The 20,851-nt window shown below is 37.3% G+C and overlaps 1 protein-coding gene across 1 annotated transcript in view; it reads right to left on the bottom strand.

Annotated features, from left to right (window-relative positions):
- Positions 1–20,851, bottom strand: part of Sugct (succinyl-CoA:glutarate-CoA transferase) — a 674,235-nt gene that overhangs the window by 568,172 nt on the left and 85,212 nt on the right. Inside the window, exons 7-8 of the mRNA XM_041630811.1 lie at positions 15,096–15,187; positions 4,650–4,793 (exon numbers count right to left, since the gene is read on the bottom strand). Of these exons, the coding sequence (XP_041486745.1) occupies positions 4,650–4,793; positions 15,096–15,187 (236 nt within the window). The remainder of the gene's footprint in view (positions 1–4,649; positions 4,794–15,095; positions 15,188–20,851) is intronic.

Raw genomic sequence — 20,851 nt, 5'->3', positions numbered from 1 at the left:
ATTTCCTGGAGCTTAGTGCTGTCTGAGAAGAGGATCTACTACCACCAAACTTTTAGACCAGCATAAACCCTAACTATATTCTAAACCTTAACTTTAAACCCCTTATACCTTTAAGTAAGTGTGCCCCTCATGCCTCACCAAAGAAGCGTCTCTTTACCAGGAAGGCATCAGGAGCAGGAGTCATGCAGGTCACATTGCCTTAGCAATCATGAAACAAATAAAAAGAAGTGGGGCCTAGCTATAAAACCTGCTGTTAGGGACCCACTTCCTCTGGTAAGATTCTATCTCCTAAAGCCTCCATAACTATCCCAAACAGAGCCACCAGCTCATGAGCCTAGCATTCAAATTCAAGACGTTTTGCATTCAAACCACATTTGGACTCTGAGCCCATTCTGTGCCAATGGCTAACTCAACAGTGCAAAATGCATTAAATCAACTTCAAAATTTTCCCATAGACAATAACAGCCCCAAACACTTTAAAAATCCAAATACTCTTTTGAAAGACAATCTCCTATGTTGAGCTACATACTTAAACAAGGTATATACTTCCAATTTATAATGACACCGAATACACATTCCCACTCTAAGAGGGAAGAGTGGAAACATATCAAGGAAAAAGACTGCCAAAAAGAAGACCAAAACCCTTCAGGGCAAACAGTTCATCCTGAAGCACCAAATCAGGCATCATGGAGTCATGATGGATTCTTCTGTTCTCCAGAGGGTTTGGCTGGCCTGGTTATGTATAACACCCATAATCTCTCTTTTACACAGGCTTCATTCCACATATGGCTCTTTCCTTGACAGATGTTCCATGGTCCTGGCATCTCGAACATTCTGGGGCTTCCACTGCAACTGGGACTGATAAAAATCTCAGCTTCATGCAAGCTCTTTACAGAAGCTCTAACACTGCCACACATTGCCTGGCCTCAGCAGCTCCCGTAACTTTGGAGTAAGGGTTCATGATCACTCAGTCTTGCATCGTTCATGCTAACGATATCAGTACAATTTAGACTACTTTGCCAAGCTCTACCTGAGCCCCAGATGTAACCTGGCTGTTTTGAACCACAGTTGTAATTTCCTGGATGATGAATCTGCAATATCACTTTTCTTAGGCAATTGTTTCCAGGAAGAGAAAAATTCTGTGGTGTTCCTAGTCAAGCTGCTTTCTCCATTTAAATAATTTGCATTTTTACAAGTTAGGGCCTTTGATGGTTGCAATCTTGCCTTCAGGGCACTTTTCCTATTGAAGACAGTGAGGCTACTCTTTAACAATTATAAATGCTTTATCCTCTAAATGTTCTGCTCCTTGTCTACCCTTTTTAAGCTTGTTAACATTCCTTGGTAAACTGCAGGTATTTCATCCTTGGCTCTCACTGTCAATCTGATTAAGAACAGTGAGAAGTAGCCACATCACAGACTGAAGGCTATGCTACCTTGAAATTTCTCCTACCAAGGAAATTAGTCTATTGCTTTTCAATTCAGCCTCACGCACGCTCTCACCCCATGGGCAAAATACAGCCATGTTTCTTTGCCCAAATGTAATTATAGCAAGCCCAGTTCCAGACAGAATCTTTGTTTTCCTCTGAAACCTCACTTAGTAGTCCAGGCCTCCACTGTCTGCACACCACTAATCATTATGGTCTTCTGAATTCCCCACCAGAAAATTCCATTAAGTTCTCCTCACAACACTCTGAGGATTTCCTAGCCCCAAGTTCCAAATTCTTCCACACTCCTTGTGGTAGCTTGAGTGTATTTGGTCCCCATAATCTCATAGGGAGCGGTTCTACTAGGTGATGTGGCTTTGTTGGACCGGGTATGGCTTTGTTGGAGCAAGTGTGTCCCTGTTGAGATGGGCTTTGAGATTTCCCCTGCTCAGGACACCTTCCAGTGTTTCAGTGGACTTGTGGTTGCCTGAAAGATGTAGGACTTCTTCTCCAACACCATGTTTGCCTACAAGCTCTCATGCTCCCCGCAGTGATGATAATGGACTGGACCTCTGAACTGTAAGAGAGCCACCCCAATTAAATGTTTCCTTTACAAGAGTAGCTGTGGTAATGGTGTCTCTTCACAGCAATAAAAACCCAAACTAAGACATTCATCCTGCAAGCCAGTTCTAAAGCTAAAACCTTCAAAATTAGGTTTATAAAAACAAAAGCCCCACTTCTCAGTTTTATATGTTGATTACTTTTCTTATTACCATAGCCAAATACCTGAGAAGACACTATTTAAGTGAAGAAGTATGTTTATTCTGGCTCATAGTTTCAGGGGATCCCTCCACAATGACAAAGGAGGAGGAACAGCAGGAAGAGAAGGCATGATGGCAGGAGCAGAGTCTAGCAAGTCACACTGGGTTAGCAGTAAGGAAGCAGACAGAGAACAGGAAATGGGGACAGGCTATAAAACCTCCAGACCCACCTGCAAAGGCACACTTCCTCTGGCAATTTTCCACGCCCCTCCCACCCACCAAAGGCTCCATTGCCTTCCCAAAACTATCATCTTGGAACTAAATTTTCAAACATATCTATGGAAGATATTTCTCTTTCAAAGTATAATATCACCGATTACTTAATATTTGACAAAATTGAGCTGAGCATTAAATATGCTGTGAAAAGCACAAAAAAAAACATTTTCCGTAAACTATTGAAGCTTAGAGTCTCAAGAATCAACATGGATACCATGTCAAAATACACACATACATACACATATACACACACACATTAATGACTTTAATAAATATCTGTGTGTATGTGGTCATAAATTTACTCATTGTGAAGCAGTCTTGCAAGTGAGAATATATTCTACATAGGGAATCACCAATTCAGTGCTAGAAGATTATTTAACCTCTACTATACTCTATTAGAAGTTTCCAAAGTTAATGTATTCATTAATAATTGAGTATAAGTAAAGAAGTTAGTATAGACAAAACTATAACTATCAACATTATTCGGGAGATTAATGAAAAATGAAAAATAAAAAAAGCCTTCCATTCAGGAATGTTAAGCTTTTAAAGACACACACAGTAGGACCTACAAAGCCTAGAGCCCTGTAAGATTACACATATCACACACCTATGAAACTTCCATGTCTTCAACATTTCGTGGATATATAAGTTGTATTTGGTGGCTTAACTTACCTGAGGCTCATCACAGCTAATAGCACAGACAAAGAAAAGACTTTAGCTTCTTCCTATAACTACCATCTATGGCTTTCTGTGGAGAAGCAAGATAACTCATTTGAACAGAGTTCTTTTGTCCTTTTATAAAACCATAAAAATTCTGACAGTGATTCAATGTTACCGTTAAGAACTCATACACACTATTTTACCATCAACCATATTGACTTTTTTATTTCTATACACCTCCTTAATTTTGCCTAAGAGAAAAAAAATATCCAATGTAGTGTTCCAAGTTTACTATTTTCCCATGTATGCCACTTAAATCTGAAACTCCCAACTGAGATCTCTATGTCTAGAAAGTAATTTTCCCACAGTAAAATGTCTCCTTGCACAAATTAGGTATTTTCTTTTTCCTATCCCTGAAAAATTATCTATTCAGAATCAACTTCCACATATGGTACAGCATCTGGGTCTGGTCCAGTAAAGGAGGCACAATGTCATGCAAAAAGTGAATTAACCCTTCCTCTTCTCCAGTCCTGTGCTTGCTACAATGTAACTTTAACTGTCTAAGCCAGGGAGATAAGTCTAGGGAGAGTCCTAAGAGTTAAATAGCATGGGTGTACAAAAGGATATCTTTATTTGCATCAACCTCTGACCTAAACAATTATGAAAACAAGCAATGAAACCACCCGAGTATTAGCAATATCTATGACTTGATCACTGATAATTTTATACATCCTTTCATATCATTTTCATTTCATATCATATTATCTATTGCATATTTCTTGAAATATCATTTCTTCTTAACATTGGTGTTGCAATCACTATTATATCAGCAGAGGCTAAAGCAGAAAAATGTCCAGTTCAAAGTCTCCCTAGGCTTATGTTTTGAGTTCAAGATCTGTCAATTTAGTGAGACCATCTCAAAAATGAAGAATAAAAAGAGGGCTTGGAAAATAGCATAGGAGCAGAGCACTTACCTAGAATAGTTCAATTTCCATAAATTTTAATATGTTAGTAAAAGCCAAATATTACAACCACCCAAAAATGATTTTTGTCTTGAGATAAATGTATTTCCATATAACTTAGTTCTTTAGGAATCCAATTACCTCATCTTATGAACTTAAAAATATGATTCCAAGGAAAGGTCCATATATTTCACCAGACTCACAAGAGAGTCCATGGCACATAAAAAGTGAAGAAATGGCATCAAAGGAAGTTATGGCGCTCACAGGATAATGACATAGAGGCGTCTGCGCTGTGGTCTCACAAGGAGTACTGGAAGCATCCTAGGACGAGAAGACTCAGGAATTCTAACTCAACAACAGTGTTGGAATTGTAACAAAGCTGTCATAAATTTTTAGCGATTTCATATTTAAATTATTTCAAATGAAAGCAAATACATCAAAATAATGCAGCTTATGGGGGTTGTTTTCTTTTTTAATTTTAATGGCATGTAATCATAGGATTCTATCTAAAAAGGTATAACCCAAATATATTGTTATATAAATTAAAATGTTATTTGGATTGGTACCTGAGATGACAGTAGATTACAATCAATGAACAGCCCTTTTCCAGTTCTGTAACGTTGTATGAGGCCAGCCATAATGGCTCCATAGGCAAACAGGCCAGTGGCAAGGTCAGTCATGGCCACTCCTGGGCGAACAGGCTCTCCATCCTGATTTGAAGGTTGAATAGGAAAAACAGAAATTAAATATTGACTCATATTATACTTCCCAGACATTCTTTGCTAAATAAAAGAATGATATGTGAAGTATGTGTATCTACACATGAGCAGACATATATACATGACTAAATCTAAAAAATTAGCATTAAGGATACCAGCTGATAGGAATGTATTTATAGTAAATGTATATTTACCACTGTATATTTCTCAAGAGGCATTCAAGCCAACCTAAACCAAGCTAAATAAAATAAGAAATCTTTATAAACACATCTGAAGTTCTTTTTCGTGTATTTTATTTAAAGAAAAAGTTAATAAATGAATTGCTGAATTTAAATGTGTTAATCTGCCAGAAAAGAGTTAAAACACTATTTTTCTCCTGTTGGATGAATGTTGTTTTAGAATAGAAACAGCAGAAGGAAGAGCAGAAAGAACAAAAAACTGGGTATATTAAAAAAAAAAAACAATTGGTCCAATTTCCTTATAATCATGCTAATAGCTGGCAAATATCCTAATGGCATATGCTTTTTTTAAATATACATAATGACACATGGGTATGAAAATATCATAATGAAACACATCACTTTGTATACTGACTTTAAAAAATGATTTAAAATTTTTATCTTAAAAAGACGAAGCAAGTTTATTAATATTTACATGTATTTCTGCAGAAATTTATCAAAAGCTAAAAATAGTAATACTATGTGATGAACCTTAGTGACAACCAAAGACATTATGACCCTAAAAATGAGTACAAAATATTTTCATGTTGAAAAGAAATTTAATCATTAAAATTTCACTATAATTAAAGCTTAATCAAACTTCGAAAAGCTGTTCTGACAACCCTTTGGGCACATCTTCTTCAGGCATGGAGGCCTCACTTAAGCAGCCATCAATGTCTTTCCCCCCTGCCACACATTCTTTCCTGCATCCCTAGCCAGGGAGCCTATATACCTGGCTCCCAACTCTAACTACTCTGGCCAAACCACTCACCACCTCTGGGCATATCTGGTCCCTTCTCTAGAAAGACACGGGATTGGTACTGCCTACAACACACTGCCCTAAGGATTGCCCCTCTTGAGACCCACCCACATCAGCAACTCTATCCCCAACTAAAACCTGCCTGGGAGATACTTGTGCTGTGCCTGCTTTCCTACTCCTCTTTCTTCACAACTACATCAAATGGGAAGGCCAAACTTACAATGGCAACTCCACCAACCGCTGAAAGCTCTCTTGTTCCCCCATCCCAAGGCATAGAGCCAAAAGATCTGCCACCACCCCCTACCAACTCAATCCATCACATTTCACACAGTTGGCCACTTCTGTAGACAGACACTAAACTTGTATTACCAGTAATAGCCATCCGCAGAGCCTGAGGACCTCCCCCTCTCCAGAGAGAGATACTAGACTCACATCAGCAATAGCAACAGTACTGGTAAACTGAGGAAAAGTCCAAAGTATCTCCACCAAGCTCCTGAATATATCTTCTAAATAAGCAGAGGGTTTGCATCTGAACTTAGAAACTTCACTCAGTTTAAGCAGAACTAGGACTATTTCTGATACCCCATTTCAATATTTAAACTGAATTGCCTAAAGACTCAACCCTAAACCCCATACAAAGAGCTGGCCACCTGATAAGTTGTAATAATAGGAAAAAAAGCTTAAAACACTCATTCTAGAATAGAGATGAGGTTTCCATACAAAGAAACACTATTAACAACCTAACTCCAGATGCCTAGGTCATGTGGCAAATATACAAACATGAATACACAAAACAATAAGTCTCTCTATCAAAAATTAGTTCTTCCACAGTAATATCACTAAGAAACGTGTACTTAGATTATGTACAAGGCAACTGTGTCAAAATAGAAATAGTAAACATTATCAAAGAACTCAAAGAGGATATGAATAAATGATATAATGAAGATCAGAAAAACACAAACAATTGAATTAAATGATGAAAACATTTGAAGATATGAAAACAGAATTTAATAAAGAGATATAATTTCTAGGGGAAGCAAAAATGAAATAAAACTTGAAATGAAAAATTCAAATGAAAAAATTCAAGCATTCAGTCAAAAAAATCAGAGAAAAGCCTTCCCAATTCATAGGGCCAAGTGGAAGAGAGAATGCCAAGTTTTTAAGACCAGGTAGAAGAATTTGTCCACAAAATCAAAGAAAATGTCAAAACCAAGGGAGGGAGACAGCACACCTCTAGGACACTATAAAAAAAGACCAACCTAGCCAGGTGGTGGTGGTGTATGCCTTTAATCCCAGCACTTGGGAGGCAGAAGCAGGCAGATCTCTGCGAGGCCAGCCTGGTCTGGGACAAGCTCCAAAGTTATAGAGAAACCCTGTTTTGAAAATAAAAAAAAATTAAAAAGACCAAACCTATGAATAATAGGCATAAAAGAAGAGACCCAGGCCAACCAAGGCACAGAAAATATTTTCAACAAAACAACACAACACAAGATAACTTCTTTAATACATGAAAGGAGATGTCTATTAAGATCCGAGAGGCAATGAGAATAACAATGAGAGGGAAGCAGAAAAGAAACTATGTATAGCATATAACAGTCAAAACATTAAATATGAAAAAAACAAAACATTAAATATGCATAGCAAAGAAAGGATATTGAAAGTAGCAAGAGAAAAAGATCAACTCTCACATACAAAGCAGGCCATCAAAATCACAACAGATTTTGCAATGGAGGCAAATAGGACCAATGTTCTATGACTTATGAGAGGTCAAAGAATCATCCCAGACCTCTATATCTAACAAAGGCATAAGTCATAATAAAAGGAGAAAGGAAAAATTTTCAAGACAAAATGATATTTAAGGAAATTAGGATCACTAAGTCAACTCTACAGAAGATAATGCAAAAAGATACTTAATCCTGAAAATAGGTTGAATACACCTACAAATGCACAAGGAACAAGTAACCAATTTCAGAACACTGAATTAAAGATATCTAATAGAAAATCACAACAGCAACAAAATGACAGAAATTAATACACGTTTTTCAATAATAACATCATTTTTTTTTATTTTCAACATCCCAACAAAGACATACAGACTAACAAATTGAATCAGAAAACAAGATCCATCTTGTTGCTACCTTCAAGACACAACCCTCATGACCAATGATACACACTACTACAGGAGAAAAAGATGGAAAAAAGTATTACAATCAGATGAATCAAAACAGGCTTCAAACCACGACAAATTAGATGAAACACTTATATCCTCTCATTGATGAAAATGTCCAAGAATAGGATATAACAATCCTAAACATTTATGCACCAAAAAAATAGCAGCCAATTTTCATAAAAGAAATACTATTAGCCTTAACATCACAGATAAACCCTAAAACAGTAGCAGAGGTTATAGTTTCAAGACCAAATTTTAACCAATAAAGAAGTTATCTGAAAAAGAATTTAAAAAATAAATAAAGGGACTCTGGAGTTAAATGACATCAAAAAATTAAATGGACCTAATACATATACAGAAAATTTTACCCACAGATTGCACATTCTTCTCAGCAGCCCATGAGAGTTCCTATCAAATGAGACATGAAACAAATCTCAAATGCAGAAACATCAAAATCACATGCTCCATTTTATCTTAACACCAGACAAGACAGAAAGCACACTAATTCATGGAAGTTAATCAACTCAATAGTGAGCCAAAGTTGGGAGAAGCATGACGGTTACTAGCTTTTTTTCCTAGAATTGAAAAAAATAAAATACATAACGAAAGCAGTCATAAGAAGCAAGTATATAGCACTGGGTTCCTATATTAAAAGATTTGAGAGATCTCAAAAAATAATTTGATGATATACCTGAAAGTCAGAAAAACAAAAATAAATCAACACCCTAAAAAGTAGGTGGAAAAGGATAATAGCAGTCAGGGTTGAAACTGAAATGAAAAAAAAAAATACAAGAGATCAATAAAATAAAATGCTAGTACACTGAAAATAGTAACAAGATTGACAAATATTTAGCCAAATTAGCCAAAAGAAAGGGTGCAAATTAATGTACTCACTCATAGGTGATTTTTAAACATAAAGCAAAGAAAACCAGCCTACAAACTACAATCCCAGAGAACTTAGACAATAATGAACACTAAGAGAGACTTACATAGATCTAATCTACATGGAAAGTAGAAAAAGACAAGATCTGCTGAGTAAATTGGGAGCATGGGGACCCTGGGGGAGGGTTGAAGTGGGGAGGGGAAAGACAGGGAGGGGAGCAGAGAAAAAGGTAGAGCTCAATAAAAATCAATAAAAAAATTAAAAATTAAATTTGAGATGAAAAGAAAGAGATCTTAACAGACTCCAAAAAAAAATTCAGAGAACCATAAGAACATACTTTAAAATTTTTATATTCCACCAAACTAGATAGCCTAAAAGAACAAGATACATTCATGAAATAGAAGCAGTAATTAAAAATATCCTAAACAAAGCCCAGAGCCAGATGGATCCTGTGAAGAATTCTGTATAACTTTAAAGTACTAATACCAAAACTTATGAAAGTAATCAACAAAAGAGAAAAGGAAGGAACATTTCCAAATTCTCTGATGAAGTCAGAATTACTGTAATAATAAAACATGACAGAGACTTGATAAATATTATAGACTAATATCACCAATAAACACAGAAGAAAACATTCTCAATAAAATACTGTAAAACCAGATTAAAGAAAATAAAAATATCACCTATCATGATCAAGTAGACTTCACCCCAGAATACAGAGATGGTCCAACATATATAAATCAAAAAACATAATGTACCAAATAAATAAACACAAGATCATCTCATTTCATTCAGGAAAGGACTTTGACAAAGACCTAACACTGATTCATGATTAAAATACTAGGAGGAATAGAGATAGAGGAGACATAGCTCAGGAAGCCCATAATCAACATAACCCTAACGAGAAACACTCAAGGCATTTCATTAAAAAAAATCAGAAAAAAGAAAAGGATATCCACTCTCTCCACTCTCGTTCCACATTTTGCTTATCTAGAGTAATAAGACACGTGAAAAGCAGTAAAGGAGATATAAATAGTAAAGAAATAAGTCAATGCACCTTTATTTGCATATAATATTTTATATGTAAAAGACCCTAAATACTACAATAAAAAACTTCTAAAGCTCATATATTCAGCAAACTAGCGGGATGAAAACTAATACAAAAAATCAGTATCTGGGGAGAAGTGTGGGAGGAGGGGGAGGGAAATGGGAGGCTGGGAGGAGGTGGAAACTTGTTTTTTTTTTTCTTTCTCCTTTTCTCAATAAAAAAAAAATCAGTATCTGTCTATATACAAATGACCAACACAGCTAGAAAGAAATCAAGGAAACTACAACATTCATAACCAGTTCAAAAATATCTCGAAATAGAAATAAATAATCAAGAAAATAAAAGACTTGTTCGATGAAAAGTTCAAGACACCAAAAAACTAAACTGAAAAAGATACCAGAAAATGGAAAGACCTCCCATACTCATGGGCTGGCAGAATTAATACAGTGATAGTGGCCATTCTTCCTAAAGGAATCTACTCCCATCAAAATTACAAAGCAGTTCTTCATCAAAATAAAAAAAAAACTGAAATTTTACATAGAAATATTGAAGACTCAAGGGAGTCAAAGCAATTCTGAACAAAAAGAATAATGCAGAGGTATCACAACACCTAATTCCAAATCACAATTTAGAGCCTTAGTATAGCTCTAAACTTAGCATGGTACCGGCACAATGATGACTGGAATAGAATTGAAGACAGAATATCAACCAACATTTCTATATGTTCACAAGATTTTTGTAAAAGAAACCAATAATAAACACTGAAGAAAACTCATCATCTTCAACCATGGTAGGCAAACAGGATAGCTGCGTGTAAAAGAATAAAAAGATCTCTGCATCTGCTTCCATCAGTTACTAGATGAAGGGTCTATAATGATAGTTAGGATAGTCACCAATCTGATTACAGGGGAAGGCCAGTTCAGGCACCCTCTCCGCTACTGCTAGGAGTCTTAGCTGGGATCATCCTTGTAGATTCTTGGGAAATTCCTTAGCACCAGGTTTCACCCTAGCCCCATAGTTACTCTCTCTATCAAGTTCTCTCTTTCATTGCTCCCCAACTCCATTCTTCCTTCCCTCGACCATCCTTTTCCCTCATGTTCTCATCCCACTTCCCCTCCTCTTTACTGCCCCCTCTTGCTCCAGTTTACACAAAAGATCTCATCTAATTTCCCTTTCCAGGGTAATCCATGTGTCCCTCTTAGGGTCCTCCTTGTTACCTAGCTTCTCTGGAGCTGTGTATTGTAGCCTGATTATCCTTTGCTTTACATCTATTATCCACTTATGAGTGAGCACATACCATAGTTGTCTTTCTGAGTCTGGATTACCTCACACAGGATGGGTTTTTTCCTAGTTCCATCCATTTACCTGCAAATTTCATGATGTCATTTTTTTTTTTTACAGCTGAGTAAGACTCCATTGTGAAAATGTACCACATTTTCTTTATCCATCCTTCAGTTGAGGGGCACCTAGATTGTTTCCACGTTCTGCCTATTACAAATAATGCTGCTATAAACAAAGTTGAGTAAGTGTTCTTGTGTATGATTGAGTATCCTTTGGGTATATGTTCAAGAGTGGTATCTCTGAGTCTAGAGCTAGACTGATTCCCAATTTTCTGAGAACTGCCATACTGATTTCCAAAGTGGCTATACAAGTTTGAACTCCCAACAGCAATGGAGTAGTATTCCCCTGACTCCACATCCTCTCCACCATAAACAGTCCTCAGTACCAGATGCAGAGATCTACAACCAAGCACCAGGCCAAGCTCTAAGAATCCAGTCAAAGAAAGAAAAGAGGGAATATATGAACAAGGGAGGTTAAGATCATGATGGAGAAATCTAGAGACAGCTGAACCAAGTTTGTGGAAACTCATGAACTCTAGACTGACGGCTGTGGAGCCTCCACAAGGCTAAACTAGGCCCTCTATATGTGGAGCACCATGATGAAGCTTGGACTATCTGAGAGGACCCTGGCATTAGAACCAGGATTTATCATTGGTGCATGAACTAGCTTGTTGGAGCTGGTTCCCTAAGGTGGGATGCCATGCTCAACCTTAATGCAAAGGGAAGGAGTTTGGTCCTGCCTTAGCTTAATGTGCCTGTCTTTGTTGACTCCCCATGGAAGCCCTTACTTGTTGAAAAGAGTGTATGGGAGGTAGGCTGGAAAGTGTGGGTGAAGGGGACAAGAGGAGGGATGAGAAAACTGTGAATGGAATGTAAAGTGAAATATTAAAAATAATATTTTAAAAAATAGATATATGTCTACACTCTGCACAAAACCCAATTACAAATAAACAAAGGATCTCAATATAAGACCTGATACCCTAAACCTCTTAGAAATGACAGGGTAGATACACCCATGATACTACAAAAATAAGGCTACCTAAGCCAGACCAGAAAAATGGCAACACCAATAAGTGTGCTAACAGAAGAGGGCGAACTTTCACAGATCCACTTTTCTACACCAAAAAAACTACAGCCAATTAATGACTGTTGAAGGAGGGAGGATTCGATTTCCTCAGCTATTAGAATCTTAATTAGCTATCCAATACCAAGTGGTAAGCCCTTAAATCAAATCCATACAAGCAGCACTTAACAGGTTCAAAAGGCTGTGTTTATGTATTTTATGAAACATATATATTACATATAAACAAATTTGTATATTTATAAAAAATAAAGAAAAGGAGACATGAATTTGAGAATTAGTAAGGACTATGGGAGGCATTATAGGGCAGGTAGTTGGGAGAAGTTCAAGAGAATAAAGTGAATAGTGAAAAATGGTGTAGCTATATTTTAATTCCTAAAATGTTCTTTTGAACATTCCGAGCAGTACTCCATTTGAGAAGAAATTATGAACAACAATTGACATGCAGGGTCTTATAAAACTAAAAACCTTCTTCAGAACTTAGGAAACAATTAAGGGAGTAGGAAAGAAACTTTGCCAGCTACATATTGGACAGAAGATTAATATTCAGAATATTATAAAGAACTCAAAAAAGTAAAAAGAAAAGACCCACTCAAGTGTTCTTATGCAGAGTTCTCAAAAGAAGAATATCGGTGGCTATGAAATGTCTTGAAGATGTTCAGCACATTAGCAAGTAAAGAAACGCAATCAAAACAAATTTGCGATTTCATCTTACTACAGTCAGAATGGCAAGAATCAAGAAAACAACCAGCCATAAATGCTAAGGGGGATGTCGGGAAGAGGAACACTCATTCACTGTAGGTAGAACTGCAAACTAGCATAGCCACTCTAGAAATTAATATGAAGAATCCTCAAACAGCTAAAAATGAATCTATCATACTATACCACTCTTTGGCATATGCTCAAAGGACTCAACAAAAGCAATACTTCTTCAACCATGCCTGTCATTGCTCTGAAATCAATAGCTAGGAAATGGACACAGTCCAAATGCCCTTCGGCTGATGAACGAGTAATGAAAATGTGGCACACATACACTATGAACTATTATTCAGCTGTAAGGAACACTTAAATTATGAAATTTGTAAGTAAATGGATGGAAGTAGGAAAAATATTACATTGACAGAGGCAATACAGAGAAGAACAACAAATAACACATGTTCTCTCTTATATATGGTTCCTAGCTCCAACATCGTCAGATGTGAGACCACAATCTGGAGCAAGCACAAAAAGTAGGAAAGTCAAAAGGTACCATAGTGGGGAAGGCATTAGAGAAGGGACCAGCAGTATGGTGCTGGTATGAAAGGGGAAGTGGGGAGAAATGGGATATTAGTTGGGAAAATGGGAAGATAGTCAATACAACAGAAGAGGGAGAGAGGACTAACAGTAGGAATAAGAATGTTTGGAAAAAGTCATAAAGAATCACAGTTTTATTTACCTAAAATTACATTAAATACCTATAAATATATATGGGTACTGTGGTAAAGTGGGTAGGAGTGAGAAGAGCAGGTGAGAAAAACAACTAAAATAAAGTACTGTGAAAATGAAAATGTGTTGCTTTGTAAGCTAACTAGAAAGTAAACGTTGGAAGTCATAAGGCCGAGCATATACTATGTGGCTACCCTATCAGAATTTGTGCAGTTCACCAATAAAACCCCAGAAGTCTGTCACCTTGGTAGTTTTCATTCATCTTAGCCCTTAGTAAGGATTGATAGATACCAAATGTTTTCACATATTCCCAACTGAGTTCAGTGCCTTTAAACAAAATTACTAACAATAATAACATCTTTACCAAGTGGAGCCTAGGTATTGAACAAAGAGAGATATGTCAATGCTCTGTTCTCTCAATGGACAAAAAGAAAGCCGATCCCCACGTTATTTTAAGGAAGGGCTACATACATTTTTTCTATGACTAAAAATGAAACATCAGAAGATAAAAGTACAAAGGGATGCCTTGTATCTGAAGGCATTAAAACCTCACAGCTGCTTTGAATTAAATGAAAGATTGTAAAGGAGGTCACTCTGCCTCGGTTTATCCTAGCAGTGCAGTGATCTGCCTAGAGTTAGCTAGGAAAAGTAGCTCAGAGGAGGAACACCTGCTGTAAAAGGTTTTTAAACTTACCAATCCCGCTTGTTTAGAAACGGATGCCTTTTAATTTTACCTACTAGGCTTTCAAATTATGCTTTTGTTTTATGTTAATAATGTTCATGCCATTTTCCCCAAAAAGTCTTTGCTCTGATCTAACACATTTGAAAACCTGCATTCTTTTAAAAACTCCACAACACACTGTCAATTGAGAGGGGTCTATACTATCAAATAATTCAGACTGTGATACAAATGGCAAGTCAAACACAACTACTTCTGTCACTTTAAGTAACCAATTTTCAAACACACGACTACCTAAAATATTCTGGGAGAAAAAGAAAGTGTCTCCTATGTATACTTACTAAATTCAGGCTAGTTCTCTGACAGAAAAGGATTTCTACATCTAGTCAGCCACTCTCTTTTGAAGAAGAAACATTTCTAAAGTCACTAATAGGTGATTATGCTTGCATAATACAAAAAGATAAGAAAAGGGCTTCATCACATGCTATCAATAAAAAGACTTTCTCTTTTCCATGAAATCGAGTTGGCATTTAAGCTTCAGTTCATTTACAAGAATCACACTTGCACTGTATTTTAATAATGTCATTAACTGTTTCTTTCCAAAATACATTCAAGGTTAACTTAATGAAGAATATTTTATTTCTGGCATGTATAAGAAAAATAAATAAGAATATTCTAAGAATACCTACCTCAGGCCCTGTAATGTGCATCAGGCCTGACATAGCAGAAGCAATAGCGTCATAGCCTGCCCTCTGAGACATGGGCCCCGTCTGGCCATATCCTGCAACAAGAACAGATGTTCAGTGCTACACGGGGTAAGGAAGTGTGCTAAAAACCATCCACATCCAGAAATTGTGCAGTATTCTTCCAATTAGATCTGTATGACCCCTTGATGGAAATTGTAAGAATTAACTAGTGTATAATTATACTATGGAAAACAAAAACCTGTTACATTGCTGGCCACATACTACCTTCAGGAATGTTTTGTTTGGCCTTTAGAACATTTTGAAATGATTTTATTTAGTTGACAGCAATTTAAAAAAATAAAATAAAAATAGCACACAAGACACAATTCCTAGCCAGGTGGTAGTGAGTCACACCTTTAATCCCAGCACTCAGGAGGCCGAGGCAGGTGAACCTCTAAGTTCGAGGCCAGCTTGGTCTACAGAGCGAGTTTCAGAGTTACATTGAGAAACCAAGAAAGCAAAAACACAATTACTGGCTTGTTTTAAAAATCAGAAAGGATAACCAATGTTATCCCATACTCTCCCACGGCAGCAAACCAAGTAAAGTAACAGCCCCCCTTTTACATGGGGCACAAACTTCATCTGCCAGCCTTCACCTCCTCTCTCCTTAGGCCTCCATTTATAGCACTTTAGCTCAGCTCCAAGGCCTCACTAGACACTACCTGCTCTTCTTCCGTGTGCCAGTACACACAGGGGAGCAAAGTGCATTTCCCGAGATTATGCTTACATATTTTCAACTAAGCAAATAAATTATAAGTGACAAACTTTAAAACTACATATTGTACAATCCACAACCCCAGAGAACCTAGACAACGAAGAGGACCCTAAGAGAGACATACATGGATCTACACAGGAAAAAGAAAAAGAAAAGTTCTCCTGAGTAAAACATGGGGGTCATGGGAGAGAGTAGAAGGGAAGAAGGGAGGAAGGGAGGGGAGTGGAGAAAAATGTATAGCTCAACAAAAACAATAAGGAAGGAAGGAAGGAAGGAAGGAAGGAAGGAAGGAAGGAAGGAAGAAAGAGGAGAGAAAGGAATGGAGGAAGAGTAAAAGAGAGGGGGAGGGAGGAAGGGAGAGAGACAAAGAGAGAGAGGCCAACTGGCCAGACAGTGGTGGCGCATGCCTTTAATCCCAGCACCCGGGAGGCAGAGGCAGGAGGATCTCTATGAGTTCAGACCAGTCTGGTCTACAGAACGAGTTCTAGGACGGGCTCCATAACTACTGAAAAACTTTGTCTCGAAATGTCCCCATTTCCGCCCCCCCCCCAAAAAGCCAACTGGGCAAACCATGGGAAGTAAACTAGTACTCAGCATTCCTCAATAGCCTCTGCTTCAGAATTAGCCCCCACCCACCCACAAAACAAGCAAAACTGAACATGTTTCAGGAATATGGTGGCACAGTGCATCCCTGTAACCCCAGCATTCGGGAGACCAAGGAAGGAAAACCCAGACGTTGAGGTTAGCCTGAGCCACATTGCTAGACTCTACCTCAAAAAAAAAATAGCTATAAATAAAACAATTTCATGACCTAACAGTGCTATTTTAAGTACATTATTTTTCTTTCTGACTTTTTTGTTCAGAAGGGAAGACAAAAATCAAGAGAATATGAGTAACCTTTTCTCCTTTTTTCTGTCTTGGGTTCTTATTGTTTAGTCCTAAAGGTTATAATAGGAGAGTTAGGATTGTGTCTCCAAATTCCACTTACTACCCAGAAAATGAACAAATAATGAGCTTTGCTGGCATCTCTTTGTACATGCCATGCTTTATAAGTATCTAGAAGGGGTCGCCTGGGGACTTGCTTCACCAGACATCAAGAGAGCATCCCGTTTCATTCCCTCCTTCCCTCCCTCCAGTCCTCGACTTTAATATTTGCTTAGCAAGAAGAAAAGAAAAAAAGAACTCCCTTAGTGGCCCTTTATAGAAAGCAGCCTACATCAAATTTTAATTCCCTTTATGCAATTTGTGTTCATAACTCTTAACCTCAAAGATGTGTAATATAATTGTTTATTGATTACAGTTGTTTCCTTCATGCTGAAATGCAACCTCTGGGAATGTTTCCTGTTTGATTGACGCTGTATCCTCAGCCTCTAATAATGTTTGATGACAGTTAGTGGAGGAATAAATATTTATTATTTAAAAATAATCAGTGTTTCAAGATCAATCTATAAATAAAGAAGCAAAAGAAGTGAGTGTTTACACGGTCTAACCATTAGTTAATCCACCCAAACATATCTGCTGCCATAATTATCTCTGTTAGAAATAAAAGTCTATAAAAATCCTCACATGAAACAAGAGGTAATATTAAGATATTAAAATAGTTAAAGAGTAAAAGATATTTGTCTCTTTGCTTGTTTGTGCTTCTGGATCTTAAGAAAAGAACTTACTCTATAGTCCCAGAGGCCATGAACTCTCAACTTTCCTGCTTCAATATTTCCCAAAGTGCTGGTATTTCCAACAAGTTTGGCTGATATGCCTCATCATTAATGGGAAAAAATGTGCCATATGTTTCCTTGTGCTTTATTATGCAAATTTTCAAACAAAAAATAGAGCAAATTTGTAATAAGCCTATCATTTCACTTCAATCATCACTATTTATAGACAATCTTATCTTCCAATGACACTATTGTATAAAAGAAAAACACAGTTTAAAAAAACTGGGATGTCCTGGATCACGTTTAAAAAAAAAAAAAGATGTTTTCCATTAATTTCAAAATCAAAACTGATAGTTTCTAAACTAGTATTCTTTAGAGCTTTAAAAAAGTGGGGTGAGGGGACTTATGAAGAGATCATAATAATAAAATAAACTAAGTACAAGTCAGCAATCTCCATGAACAAATCTGGAAAGTTCCTCCAAGTCCAAGTCAATGGATTTCAGGGCAGCTAGTTTGCCTCTGTTAGTGGTACAGTAGCGCAGGCTTCAGTCTTCACTGCAATGTCACTCCAGCATGGGTCAGCATCCTGGGGCACAGCATAGCTGGTGGCATGCAGCAGAAACACTGTGCCTGATAAACCACTGTGAGCTCAACAGGAGTCACAAGAAGGATGATGTCTCAGTGAGCTCGGCCTCAGGAAAAACAGAAAATCCAAATCCCCAACTGAGAGTAACTAAGGCCTCTCACCATCGGCAGTTCTAAATGGAATCTTCTAGATGACCTTGCAGAGAAATAAGCTCCGGAGAAAACTGAACGGTTTATAAAATAAAATCACAACAGCTGCCTTGTGATATAAATTCTTTTTCTTCAGTTCATAACGAGTGAAACACAAATCCCCTAATTAAATTGTCATTTCCCAGTGTTTCTTGTAAAGAAATACATAGAGTGACACTGGAGACAGTAAGCACAGTGAAAAAGAGAGTGAGCTTTAGAGTTGAAGAAATCTAGATTCAAATTATGGTTCTGCCAACTATTAAAGCACCAACAATTCATTTAATTTTTCTGAGCCTAAATGATAATACAGACATTTATCTCACACATTTACTGTCAAAATTCAACTTGACTGCACAGCATAAGCAAAGTGAATTTCACATTGAATATTAAACATCATTAATTAATAAACATATATTAACTCACCAATAATACATGAGCTTACATTCTTCCATACAATATTTAGAATAGCATAAGAAACCCCGCCTTAAGGTAAGTCAAAGTAATAAAAATAGATATCCTAAATATTTAAATTAAATTGTCTGACATACATAAAAAAATGGAAAAATTTGTTTACAGTTAGAACTTAATACTGCTCGTTGGACAAAAGAATGTGGCAATAATAATATTATATAATACAGCTGGGTATGGTGGTACACATCTTTGATTCCAGCAATTGGGAGGCAGAGGTAGGCTAATCTCTGTGAACTTGAGGCTAACCTGGCCTACAAGTGATTTCCTAAACAGCCAAGGCTACATAGAGAGACCCTGTCCCAAAAAAAAAGTAATATACGTGTGTATGTACACATGTAAATGTGTGTGTGCCAAAAAATTATTCTGTCTTTTCACCTAATACTTAACTATTTAAATGTTATTAGTAATATCAACAGTTTTGATAATAGTATTGACAATTAAATTTCCTGTTGGTAATGTGAAAACTAATTATTAAAATCCGATAAATATCTGAGTATGAAATCCAAACACTTGGGTTTTGTTTTTATTTTTACAATTTCAAAAACAAGTGTGCTTATGATCCAAAGTTAACAGGAAAATGAAACTATCAGTTCTTTTTCTGTTGAAATTAAGGCAGTTGTAGAAAAGCACACTATTCTCTCTTTCTCTCTCTCTCTCTCTCTCTCTCTCTCTCTCTCTCTCTCTCCTCTCTCCTCTCTCCTCTCTCCTCTCTCCTCTCTCTCCCTTCCCCCTCCCTGCCCCCACTTACTCTCACTGTGAGGAACAAGCTCGCCATCTTGTGGCTTCCATGAACACTGACTATAGAGTAAAGCTTGCAGGCCGAGAATGTGAGTAAACGTGGGGTCCTAGTTGCATTGACTGGTTTCTTCTTAATAGTGTTCCGCTCCACGTCTTCCTCCTCTCCTTCACGGTCTTAGGAAGCAGCACTAACATGGGCACTCATGCTCTCTGTAACTCTGCGACACCTCACAGTGTCAATACCCTCTCTACCAATGCTTGCCCTTTGGGAAGTCACAAAACCCTTTGACAAATTGATTTGAGGCTCAGCACACAGCCCAAAAGAACATAATTGAATGAATGCTGCTCAGAGAGCCCGTTCCTGGACTGTGTGGGGCCGGCTCAGCATGTAAGTGGCACTCAATACTTATATACACCTGCTCAGATCCAGCTCTCCTGAAAGAGAACAGCCTAAGGGCAGCTTGAGGCTTCAGAATGGGGCTCTAGCCTGATGATAACAAAAGGAGAGAGAACAAAATGAAGCATCGCTCATCTAGGTGATTTTAGTGGCCTCTTGTCAGACCCTGCCTTATCCTTGCTTTGTGAGGTCCCAGTGATCTCTATAAAATGCAGGGAGAGTATGCAACTGCAAGGAAAGGCGGTGCATGCCTGTGATCCAAGCATCTAAAGGCTGAGATGGTAGAAAAAGCCAGGCATTGCCAACCTCTATGCCTAAAAGGGTAATGACACTGTAAGGAATTTTTAATTAGATCATTTATTTCATACAAAAAGAAATCCAGAAGTTAGGAAGTGTCATTCCCGGTTTTTATTTAAAGAAGAAGAAGGAGGAGAAGGAGGAGGAGGAGGAGGAGGAGGAGGAGGAGGAAGAAGAAGAAGAAGAAGAAGAAGAAGAAGAAGAAGAAGAAGAAGAAGAAGAAGAAGAAGAAGCAGAAACAAAAATTAAGTCATTTGCTATGATCACACGCACAGGCAGTATTATCTGGATACAAATATGAGTTCCTGAATATAAAGGTATTTATGTATAATTGTGTTTGCATTGACATCTCCGTCCAAAATTCTGAGGGACTACAAGCTGTTGATGCCCTATACAGAAATGGCATTCCAGCTCACAGACCACTAATCAAAACTGTCCCTTTTCCTATCTTCACCATCACATTTAAAGAAAAACACACCTCAGCATACACACAATCAAGTAACCTGAGTTGCCCTCAACTCTTTTCTTTTATTCCTTGCTCGTATCAAACTGGCCAGTAATTCCTGGTTGATTATTTGACCTTCCAGATATCACCCACATCTATCTAAGCTCTTATGCCCTCACTTACTGCTCACCTGCCTCAATTTAATTT

This window comes from Microtus oregoni, unplaced genomic scaffold (genome assembly GCF_018167655.1).
Source record: "Microtus oregoni isolate MIOR12 unplaced genomic scaffold, Mior012 000035F_ref0000213, whole genome shotgun sequence".
NCBI lineage: Eukaryota > Metazoa > Chordata > Mammalia > Rodentia > Cricetidae > Microtus > Microtus oregoni.
Note: the sequence above shows the minus strand (reverse complement) of the source record. Positions and strands in the feature narration are given on the sequence as shown.